The 12840-nt window shown below is 43.9% G+C and overlaps 1 protein-coding gene across 1 annotated transcript in view; it reads right to left on the bottom strand.

Moving 5' to 3' along the window:
* LOC138664469 (V-type proton ATPase subunit S1-like protein) overlaps positions 1–12840 on the bottom strand; it is a 152396-nt gene that overhangs the window by 24097 nt on the left and 115459 nt on the right. Inside the window, exon 6 of the mRNA XM_069751199.1 lies at positions 9799–10042. Coding sequence (XP_069607300.1) covers positions 9799–10042 — 244 coding nt within the window. The remainder of the gene's footprint in view (positions 1–9798; positions 10043–12840) is intronic.

Raw genomic sequence — 12840 nt, 5'->3', positions numbered from 1 at the left:
ATAGGAAGTGGCCATGAATATTGGCCACCTCCCAGACTAAAAACATCAGCTCTCAGCCACCCCAGAAAAGGCACATCTATAAGACGCACCAATTCTGGCACTTTACCCAGCTCTTCTCACTTGCCCTGTAGCGGTGGCAAGTGGGGTTCATATTTGTGGGGTTGATGTCACCTTTGTATTGTCCAGTGACATCAAGCCCACGGATTACTAATGGAAAGGCGTTTATAAGACACCTATCCATTACTAATCCTACAGTTATATAGTAAATAAACACACAGCCAGAATAAAGTCCTTTATTTCAAATAGTACAAAACAGTTTTTTAATTAAAAATAACAAACATAGTTATACTCACATAACGCCTAATTCCACCGAAGCCCTCGTCTTCTGTAATAAAACAATAAAAACAACAATATCCCTCACATGTCTCTTGTTCTGTCCCACACCGTAATCCATGTCTAGTTTTAGATTAACAGTTTTCAACCTGGATGGTGCCAAGATGCGACTATCCAGGCTGAAAACCACTGGTGAATGAGCTGCTACGAGCGCCGCCTCAGTGACTATCGGTGACATCACTTAGGCTGCGTTCCCAGCCGGGCTGAACTGCAGTGACATCGGTGAGATCCCCGCTAGCACTATAAGAAAGTTACACGGTGCGGAGACAAGTTCCCCACAGTTCACTGGGAGAATTTCACTGTGGTGAATTTGAATTGCGGTGAATTCACCTCGGCACTGTGCGACTTTCTCATGGTGCTTTCTCTTTGCGCCCGAAGCCAAATGAAAAAAATATAGTTAAAATATAGTTATCCTCTATGACAAATGCAAAAAAAATTACTATGCATCACATCCCTTTTTATTGTTAATAACTGTATATAATGATGAAAAGTCTATGGTACTTATAATGTAATGAGATTTCCCTTCAGTTTGTCTAAGGATTTGTAGTACATGTTTAGTGTCCTTAACCCCTTCATGACCCAGCCTATTTTGACCTTAATGACCTGGCCGTTTTTTGCAATTCTGACCAGTGTCCCTTTATGAGGTAATAACTCAGGAACGCTTCAACGGATCCCAGCGGTTCTGAAATTGTTTTTTCGTGACATATTGGGCTTCATGTTAGTGGTAAATTTAGGTCAATAAATTCTGCGTTTATTTGTGATAAAAACGGAAATTTGGCGAAAATTTTGAAAATTTCACAATTTTCACATTTTGATTTTTTATTCTGTTAAACCAGAGAGTTATGTGACACAAAATAGTTAATAAATAACATTTCCTACATGTATACTTTACATCAGCACAATTTTGGAAACAAAATTTTTTTTGCTAGGAAGTTATAAGGGTTAAAATTTGACCAGCGATTTCTCATTTACAAAAAATTTACAAAACCATTTTTTTTAGGGACCACCTCACATTTGAAGTCAGTTTGAGGGGTCTATATGGCTGAAAATACCCAAAAGTGACACCATTCTAAAAACTGCACCCCTCAAGGTGCTCAAAACCACATTCAAGATGTTTATTAACCCTTCAGGTGCTTCACAGCAGCAGAAGCAACATGGAAGGAAAATATGAACATTTAACTTTTAAGTCACAAAAATGATCTTTTAGCAACAATTTTTTTATTTTCCCAATAGTAAAAGGAGAAACTGAACCACGGAAGTTGTTGTCCAATTAGTCCTGAGTACGCTGATACCTCATATGTGGGGGTAAACCACTGTTTGGGCGCACAGCAGGGCTTGGAAGGGAAGGAGCGCCATTTGAATTTTTGAATTAAAAATTGGCTCCACTCTTTAGTGGACACCATGTCACGTTTGGAGAGCCCTCATGTGCCTAAAAATTGGAGCTCCCCCACAAGTGACCCCATTTTGGAAACTAGACGCCCCAAGGAACTTATCTAGATGCATAGTGAGCACTTTAAACCCCCAGGTGCTTCAGAAATTGATCCGTAAAAATGAAAAAGTACTTTTTTTCACCAAAAAATTCTTTTAGCCTCAATTTTTTCATTTTCACATAGGCAACAGGATAAAATGGATCCTAAAATTTGTTGGGCAATTTCGCCTGAGTACACCGATACCTCACATGTGGGGGTAAACCACTGTTTGGGCACATGGTAAGGCTCGGAAGGGAAGGAGCACCATTTGACTTTTTGAATTAAAAATTATCTCCATCGTTAGCGGACACCATGTCGCGTTTGGAGAGCCCCTGTGTGCCTAAACATTGGAGCTCCCCCACAAGTGACCCCATTTTGGAAACTGAACCCCCCAAGGAACTTATCTAGATGCCTAGTGAGCACTTTAAACCCTCAAGTGCTTCACAAATTGATCCGTAAAAATGAAAAAGTACTTTTTTTTCACAAAAAATTTCTTTTTACCTCAATTTTTTCATTTTCACATGGACAATAGGATAAAATGGATCCGAAGGTTTGTTGGGCAATTTTTCCCGAGTACGCCGATACCTCATATGTGGGGGTAAACCACTGTTTGGGCGCACGGCAGGGCTCGGAAGGGAAGGCATGCCATTTGGCTTTTTAAATGGAAAATTAGCTCCAATCGTTAGCGAACACCATGTCACGTTTGGAGAGCCCCTGTGTGCCTAAACATTGGAGCTCCCCCACAAATGACCCCATTTTGGAAACTAGACCCCCAAAGGAACTAATCTAGATGTGTGATGAGCACTTTGAACCCCCAAGTGCTTCACAGAAGTTTATAACGCAGAGCCATGAAAATAAAAAAAAAAATTTCTTTTCTCAAAAATGATGTTTTAGCAAGCAATTTTTTATTTTCATAAGGGTAACAGGAGAAATTGGACCTCAGTAATTGTTGCGCAGTCTGTCCTGAGTATGCTGGTACCCCATATGTGGGGGTAAACCACTGTTTGGGCGCACGTCGGGGCTCGGAAGTGAGGGAGCACCATTTGACTTTTTGAATACAAAATTGGCTGGAATCAATGGTGGCGCCAAGTTGCGTTTGGAGACCCCTGATGTGCCTAAACTGTGGAAACCCCTCAATTCTACCTCCAACACTAACCCCAACACACCCCTAACCCTAATCCCAACTGTAGCCATAACCCTAATCACAACCCTAACCACAACCCTATTTCCAACCCTAGCCCTAATTCCAACCCTAACCCTAAGGCTATGTGCCCACGTTGCGGATTCGTGTGAGATTTTTCAGCACCATTTTTTAAAAATCCATGGGTAAAAGGCACTGAGTTTTACCTGCGGATTTTCCGCGGATTTCCAGTGTTTTTTGTGCGGATTTCACCTGCGGATTCCTATTGAGGAACAGGTGTAAAACGCTGCGGAATCCGCACAAAGAATTGACATGCTGCGGAAAATACAACGCAGCGTTTCCGCGCGGTATTTTCCGCACCATAGGCACAGCGGATTTGGTTTTCCATAGGTTTACATGGAACTGTAAACCTGATGGAACACTGCTGCGAATCCGCAGCGGCCAATCCGCAACGTGTGCACATAGCCTAATTCTAAAGGTATGTGCACACGCTGCGGAAAACGCTGCGGATCCACAGCAGTTTCCCATGGGTTTCAATGTAAACCTATGGGAAACAAAAATCACTGTACACATGCTGCAGAAAAACTGCACGGAAACGCAGCGGTTTACATTCCGCAGCACGTCACTTCTTTCTGCGGATTCCGCAGCGGTCTTACAACTGCTCCAATAGAAAATCGCAGTTGTAAAACTGCAGTGAAATGCGTAGTAAAACCGCAGTAAGTCCGCCATAAATCCGCAGCGGTTTAACACTGCGGATTTATCAAATCCGCAGCAGAAAAATCCGCAGAGGACCAGAATACGTGTGCACATACCGAAACCCTAACCCTAACCCTAACCTTAGTGGGGAAAAAAAATTTTTTCTTTATTTTATTATTGTCCCTACCTATGGGGGTGACAAAGGGGGGGTCATTTACTATTTTTTTTATTTTGATCACTGTGATAGGTTTTATCACAGTGATCAAAATGCACATTGGAACGACTGTCTGCCGGCAGATTCGGCGGGCGCACTGCGCATGCGCCCGCCATTTTGGAAGATGGCGGCGCCCATGGAGAAGACGGACGGACCCCGGGAGGCTCGGTAAGTATGATGGGGTGGGGGGGAGCATGGGGGGTGGATCGGAGCATGGGGGGGTGGATCGGAGCGCAGGGGGGGTGGATTGGAGCACGGGGGGTTGATCGGAGCATGGGGGGGTGGATTGGAGCACGGGGAGGGATGGATCGGAGCACGGGGGTGGATCGGAGTGCAGGGGGGTTGGATCGGAGCACGGGGGTGGGATTGGAGCACGGGGGAGCGGACAAGAGCACGGGGGAGCGGACAGGAGGACGGAGGGGAGCGGAGCAGTGTACAGGACAGATCGGTGGCTTAGGGGGGCGATCGGTGGGGTGTGGGGGGGCAGACCAGTGTTTCCAGCCATGGCCGATGATATTGCAGCATCGGCTATGGCTGGATTGTAATATTTCACCAGTTTTAATAGGTGAAATATTACAAATCGCTTTGATTGGCAGTTTCACTTTCAACAGCCAATCAGAGCGATCGTAGCCATGGGGGGGTGAAGCCACCCCCCCTGGGCTAAACTACCACTCCCCCTGTCCCTGCAGATCGGGTGAAATTGGAGTTAACTCTTTCACCCAATCTGCAGGGACGCGATCTTTCCATGACGCCACATAGGCGTCATGGGTCGGATTGGCACCGACTTTCATGACGCCTACGTGGCGTCAGAGGTCGGGAAGGGGTTAATATATGTTGGTAGGTTTTGGACATAGATCTGCAAAATATGATATAGATGTTGGGATAAATTAGAAGTTAGGTATTTCACACCAGAAATAATGGGCCTCCTTGGTGAATCCTGAATGTCTTTATGGATTTTTTGGTTTGTGGTAAAACTGGAGCACTGGAGACACCGAAAGCACCATAGATTGAGGTCTGACAGGTTATTCCTCATTCAGTGAATCATCTCTACGTTCTAACAGATCTAGGAATCTATGGACACGTAGGCATAGGAATTTAAAAAAATATATATTTTTTGCAGGATTCTATGCATTTATCATAGAGGATAACTATGTGTTATATGTTAACTAAAATATAATTTAAATTAAGAAATAAAATAAATAAAATTATTAATTTAGCTTTGGGCATAAAGAGATTATTTAGCTCATTTAACCTTAATTTGAATTTAAAAAGTGTGGGTCCTGGCCAGGTGGGTAGATTTGTACTGTGAGGGCATCACGCCTGTGCAAGGCTGCAAGTAGCTGGTGGTGAGGGCTGGCCAGGACCATGATTTTTTACAGTTCAATGAGGGAGACTTCCGTTCCAACAAAAACTCTTTACTGCGTGTAAAGGTTATACACAAGGGAGAGCGGGTACATGTAGGTCCCAAACGCGTGTTGGGTGGGTGGTACCACGGCCTAACAGGTAATCCCCAGGCATACATGTACTTTATTGTTACGGTCATTGCTCTGCACTTTTCTCCCTATTGTGGCTGTTAGCCTCTATGGACTTTCCTTGTGCCTCCAATGTACCTATATCTTTGGATATACACTGCTCAAAAAAATAAAGGGAACACTAAAATCCCACATCCTAGATATCACTGAATTAAATATTCCAGTTGTAAATCTTTATTCATTATATAGTGGAATGTGTTGAGAACGATAAAACCTAAAAATGATCAACGTAAATCACAACTAATATCCCACGGAGGTCTGGTGTTGGAATGATGCTCAAAATCAAAGTGAAAAATGAAGTTACAGGCTAATGCAACTTCTGTGGAAATGCCTCAAGACAAGGAAATAATGCTAATAATAAGTAGTGTGTGTGGCCTCCTCGTGCCTGTATGACCTCCCTATAATGCCTGGGCATGCGCCTGATGAGACGGCAGATGGTCTCCTGAAGGATCTCCTCCCAGACCTGGACTAAAGCATCCGCCAACTCCTGGACAGTCTGTGGTGCAACGTGACGTTGGTGGATGGTGAGAGACATGATGACCCAGATGTGTTCAATCAGTTTCAGATCTTGGGAACGGTTGGGCCAGTCCATAGCTTCAATGCCTTCATCTTGCAGGAACTGCTGACACCCTCCAGCCACATGAGGTCTGGCGTTGTCCCGCATTAGGAGAAACCCAGGGCCAACAGCAGCAGCATATGGTCTCACAAGGGGTCTGAGGATCTCATCTCGGTACCTAATGGCAGCCATGCTACCTCTGGCAACCACATGGAGGGCTGTGCGGCCCTCCAAACAAATGCCACCCCACACCATTACTGACCCACTGCCAAACTGGTCATGCTGAAGGATGTTGCAGGCAGCAAAATGCTCTGCACGGGGTCTCCAGACTCTGTCAAGTCTGTCACATGTGTTCAGTGTGAACCTGCTTTCATCTGTGAGGAGCACAGGGCGCCAGTGGCGAATTTGCCAATCCTGGTGTTCTGTGGCAAATGCCAAGCGTCCTACATGGTGTTGGGCTGTAAGCACAATCCTCATCTGTGGACGTCGGGCACACAGATCATCCTCATGGAGTCAGCTTCTCACGTTCGTGCAGACACATGCACATTTGTGGCCTGCTGGAGGTCATTTTGCAGGGCTCTGGCAGTGCTCCTCCTTGCACAAAGGCTGAGGTAGTGGTCCTGCTGCTGGGTTGTTGCCCTCCTACGGCCCCCTCTACGCCTCCTGGTGTACTGGCCTGTCTCCTGGTAGTGCCTCCAGCCTCTGGACATTACGCTCACAGACACAGCAAACCTTCTTGCCACAGCTCGCATTGATGTGCCATCCTGGATGAGCTGCAGTTGTGTGGGTTGTAGAGTCCGTCTCATGCTACCACGAGTGTAAAAGCACAACCAACATTCAAAAGTGACTAAAATATCAGCCAGAAAGCATTGGTACTGAGATGTGGCCTGTGGTCCCCACCTGCAGAATCACTCCTTTATTGAGTGTGTCTTGCTAATTGCCAATAATTTCCATTTGTTGTCTATTCCATTTGTACAACAGCATGTGAAATTGATTGTCAATGTTGCTTCCTGAGTGGACATGTGATTTCACAGAAGTTTGATTTACTTGGAGTTATATTCTGTTGTTTAAGTGTTCCCTTTATTTTTTTGAGCAGTGTATTTTCCATCTATACAACCTAACTGGCACACTTTGTTGCACAAAGCACTTGAATTTTTGAGCAGACTTATATGTTTACAAATGTTTACTTTGCCTGTTTAAACCGTGGTTCCATCAATTTTTTTTTTTGCTTACCACTGTAATTTCCCTATTGCTTTTATATTATGTGTTTTTATTGTCAATTCAATAAAAGTTTTCACCTTTAGTACCTTGGTTCTTATTAGTACTCTTTTTCTGATATTATTTTCTTTAAACTCCATATACATAGTCAGGGCTGCCATCAGGGCATTACTGCCCTGACTAGCGTATGGGGCCTGGTGGGCATCAGGCCTCGTCTCATCTGCTCACCGGGCCCCTACTGGCAGGCTAAACCGGGCCCTTAGCGGCACTGCAGTAGTTTAACGCTATTGACGTACGGGTGTGGGCTTGCGCCCACACGTCAATAGTTAACAGCCGCCAGCCAAACGGAGGCTGGCAGCTGACGTCAGCTGCAGCGTGCACATCATCGGCATCTGACGTCAGTCAGTCGCCGGCGAGTGTGCACTTCAGCTGAGTGGAGGGGAGCTTCACTGCAGGAGCACGGCCAGGTAAGAAGAACTTGTTTTTTTTGTTTTTTGTTTTTTTTTATTGAGAGCGGCGATTCGGGGGGGCCCGGGGCAGACTGTGAGACACGGGGGCAGAATGCTGGACACATGGGCAGAATGCTGGACACACGGGCAGAATGCTGGACACACGGGCAAACTGTGAGACACGGGGGCAGAATGCTGGACACACGGGCAGACTGACATATGGGGGCAGAATGCTGGACGCGGGGGACAGAATGCTGGACGCGGGAGACAGAATGCTGGACGTGGAGGCCGAATGCTGGACATGGGGGCAGAATACTGGACATGGGGCAGAATGTGAGACACAGGGGCCATGACTGGAGACACTGGGGGCAGGACTGGGGACATTGAGGGCGGGACTGTAGACACTGGGGGCAGGACTGGAGACACTGGGGGCAGGATTGGAGACAGATAGGGCAGTATGGAGACACAGGAGGCATGATTGGAGACAAGGGGCATGATTGGAGACATAGGGGGAAGAATGGAGATACGGCGCATGATTGGAGACACGTGGCAGAATGGAGATTAAGGGCATGATGAAAGACATGGGGGCAGGGTTGGAGACAGATCATGCAGAATCATGGGGCGGTATGGATACGATGGAGACAGATGGGGCAGAATGGGGAGATCATATGGGGCAGAATGGATACTGATGAGGGCAAGATGGGAGAACATATGGCTGGAGCCAGGAATGAGACACACGGGGGCCAGGATGGGGAATATTATTACCATAGGGGCTAATTAAGGGATATTATTACTGCAGTGATGTTTTAAATGGTGGGCGATCCTGTTACTGTGTAGGGTGATACTATGTCACCTTTTTTTCTTCATGTGGTGTAATGTAGAAGTTGGGAAAAATTACGTGATGTGTTCTGCAAGCGGAGCTCAAGATAACTGTGTTATTTCCTGCAGAGACGAGTCCTGGCTGGAAGAAGTGACGGCAGTCTGTGCTGGATGAAAGATGAAAAACAAAGATGAAGGACTTTACCTAGAGACGTCACTGGTGAGTTAGAGTGTTACCTATACACTGACACTTTACACTGTATACTATATACAGAGGTCCTGTGTATAATGTCACCAGTGATCACTGTATTATCTGTACACAGACACTGCATACTAAGTACAGATCTCCCGTGTATAATGGCACTTATGGTGATAGTATTGTGGGGGGTTTTTTAATTACTGATCAGTATTGTAGTATTCAGTCACTATGTGGTGGTAATATGTGATCTGGACTTGGTGTTGAAGTATTTGTCCCTTGTATGTGCTATTTGGTCACTTTCTGGTGGTAATATGTAGTCTGGTCATGGTGCGGTGGTATTTGTTCCTTGTATGTGATATTATTCGGTCACTGGTGGTAATAAGTGCTCTGGTCATGGGGTTGGGGTATTTGTTCCTTGTATGTGATATTATTAAAATTGAAAAATAAATAAAAATATACCTAAATTGTATTGCATATTTTAACAAATATTTAATAGGTTACAGTAGAGTAGGGCCGGCAAAAAGTGTCTACCGTGTTATGGTGGCGGCTTAAAAAATCTTTTGGCCAAAACAAAAGCTTCCGGCTATATGTGTGATCTGGTGATAGGAACTGTTAATGTGTGATAGGTGAGAAGTGGAGTTTTTCCAAGAGAGAGCGGGGGTACTGTGGACAGTTCGAGGGGTGGAGGCAGGGCTGGGGTGGAGCCTGGGCAGAGTCTCAAGGGGGCCCCGAAAATTTTGCCAGTATGGGGCCCCGAAATTGCTAGTGGCAGCCCTGTACGTAGTGTCAGACACAGACTGATATTTTGAGACAGTGTAACGTTACAGGAGAGAGACTTTCCCGATGACAATCCTCTCAGGTCATGTCATTGCCTCAAGAATACAACCGTACTATCAACGCATATAATGCCGGGAAGTTGACTGTGTGGCAGAAATACCTGACACTTGTGACATCATTAATCTAGAAAGCCTCAGGCTTTCAGCATGTACAAGTTGAAAGAACATTATACTATAAGCTTCACTTTATTTTCCTCCTCTTGTTATTTGCGGTGTACTTTTATGCTCTTGTTAAAGTAAATCTTTTGTGTCTTCCATCCAAACCATTCCTATTACCTGAAAATCCTGGAAACTGACATCCCACAGACTTGAGCAGTTTTCGGCAGAGCTGGGGACTAACAATGCATCATAATTCTGTAGGCTGCTGACGTGCTGGCAGTGGTAAGAATAGCTTATAGGAGCAAATATTCTGGAACTACTGAACGTTGCCTGCACAGAATGGTTGAGAAGGATCTGTACGCTTTGTAGTTTGTACCAGTTCTGCACAGACAGTTTGTAGTAACTTTTTACTAATAAAAATCTAAAAAAAAAGGGCAAAACATAAAATACATAATTATATACATAGATACATGCTATACCTAAAATACATAATAATATACATTGACGAACAAAAAAGTAACAGTGTTTTGAACATTTGACTTTCACACTCCATATCTCACCATCCACTACTGCTTCGAACGCGAGTCTTCCATCGTTTTATAGAAAATCATCTTGGCTATCTCATACATAAGTTTGACTTCCAATTATTTAGCATATGATTAGTTAAGCAGATTCTTGTCATGTCACTGCATTGTTACTGTTTTGCTTCTTGTGGTGGAAAAATCTTTTTCTTCCTGTATGCTACAAAATGCAACCTTAAGGGGCCAGTGGTCCTAACAGGAATTCCTGTCACATATTCTCTTTAGTGAAGATATCATGGTACCTGGGCTGCGCTTGTGGGAATGAAGAATCCTCGATTGTATACAATTAAGGTTTCTATTATGCCAAAGTATCTTGGCACCAGACCTTTCTTCAAGGTAAAAAAAAAAATGCCTGGCACCAAAACGCGTTGGTGCAATAAAAATATTAATTTTTATACCATCAAGGAAGCCCAAGTACAATGATATCTCCAATAAAGTGAGTTGCTATCTGGAAGAATTTTTCCTCCAGGCATGGGGCTTCAGTCGTGGATTCTAAGGCTCTCATGGGTGATATGTTCCTACACAACCCCAACCAGGTAAGCATCACTCTCAGCCTCTCTAACTTTTCTTGCGGTATTTCCCTATTGTGCACTTCTGTACCATCAAGATCTGTGCCAGAAATATAGCAAAGATATAGCACAATTTGTCCTGGTTCAGTCAGGCACCATCTATTAGTCAATAGGGTATGTTGTGCTCCGCTGCTGTCTATTGGATGTTGGCAGATCACTGCAACCAGGACAGATGTGAACACTAAATTCATACATGAATACTAGATATCTCAGTAGTACAAATCCATAATACATGCAACTCCTCCATATGATGCTATATAAACAGATGTATGGTCCCTTAAAATAATTAATTACAGGGGTTAATATGCCTGCTTACAAAATGGCACATGAGCCCTCTGTAGTATTGAACCATAAAGGGTTTCCTCACTATAGAAAGTGATAGGCTATCTCTGCTCACCATCTGTTTAATTAATCTTTGTTGTATAATGATGCCCCTGGCCATCCTAGTACACCTTTTCATCTTTTTGTGAAAGAGGCATACTCTCCTCTGTTTAGGGATTATGGGGAACCCCATAAGTCAAGTATGACAGAAAGGTTATAACTAGTGATGAGCAAGCATGCTCATTACTACTCATTACTCCCTCAATGATCAGTGTTCTCGAGATGATCCTTACTCGGCCATTACATTTTTAATGCTCGAGTGGGAGATCGAGTCCCCGCCCCGCATGTTTGGTGCTTTTTAGACAGAGTATGATCATGTGGGGATTGCCTCCCAGTCACTATAATACCGCACTCTTCTTGGTTGTGGCATTACTGTGATTGGCTGGCCACATAGCGTCATCAGGTTTATATAAGACCAGTGATGTCATACTTGGCACACTGTACCCCAGACACAGGTAGCGTAAGGAGAGGTGCTGATGAGAGAGGGACAGAATTGTAGCAGGGTATTTGCCAGGGATTCAACCACATTTATATTTCTTTTAAGTACAACAGCCCATCTTAGGGCTAATGATAATCAATGATAATACTGCTGTTAGCAGCACTTAGGGAAAGATTGTGCTGAAGGGACTGTGTAGGACAGGACAGGGTGAATTGCACGTCCTTTATGCTGCAGCCTGCAACTGATACCAAAATACCTTCTCAGGGCTAATAATATTCATTTTTACTCCTAATCCTGCAAATGGTTCTGAGCAGGGAAATATTACAAACCATTTTTACTGCGACAGTTATGCATCCAAAGCATGTAGCCAGATTGTTTATATTGTTACTGCAGTCTTATATGTCCATCTGATGTGTGCAAATTTGCCTGGCTTTGTAATACTGCGTTTGTTTTGAGCTGTAAATTTTATACAGTATTTATCATGGTAGAGTTGGGCCTCAAACTCCCCCCCCCCCCCCCCAAAAAAAAAAAATAGTTAAAAAAATTGCATTGCTATATTAATACTGCATTCTTATACGTCTATCTGAACTGGTCAAATTTTCCAGGCATTGTGACACTGCAATTTTTCTGACCAGTAAAATTTTATATGGTATTTATTTAAAAAAAGTCACATTGCTATATCCCCTTAACCCCCGGAGCTTTTTCAGATTTGCGTTTTCGTTTTTCGCTCCCCTTCTTCCAGAGCCATAACTTTTTTTTATTTTTCCATCAATATGGCCGTGTGAGGGCTTGTTTTTAATTATACCATTTTGGTGCAAATATGATCTTTTGATCGCCCGTTATTGCATTTTAATGCAATGTCGCAGTGACCAAAAAAAGTAATTCTGGCGTTTTGACTTTTTTCTCGCTACGCTGTTTAGCGATCAGTTTAATCCTTTTTTTATTGATAAATCGGACAATTCTGAATGTGGCAATACCAAATCTGTGTATGTTTGATTTTATTTTTATTGTTTTATTTTGAATGGGGTGAAAGGGGGGTGATTTGAACTTTCATTTTTTTTAAATATTTTTAAAAACACTTTTTTATTTTTGGCATACTTTATAGTCTCCATGGGAGACTAGAAGCTGCCACAACTTGATCGGCTCTACTACATAGAGGCGATGTTCAGATCGCCTCTAGATAGATTTACTCACTTGCTATGAGTGCCGACCACTGGGTGGTGCTCACAGCAAGCTGGCAATGACAACC

The sequence above is a fragment of the Ranitomeya imitator genome, chromosome 1 (genome assembly GCF_032444005.1).
Source record: "Ranitomeya imitator isolate aRanImi1 chromosome 1, aRanImi1.pri, whole genome shotgun sequence".
NCBI classification, from domain to species: Eukaryota; Metazoa; Chordata; class Amphibia; order Anura; family Dendrobatidae; genus Ranitomeya; species Ranitomeya imitator.
Note: the sequence above shows the minus strand (reverse complement) of the source record. Positions and strands in the feature narration are given on the sequence as shown.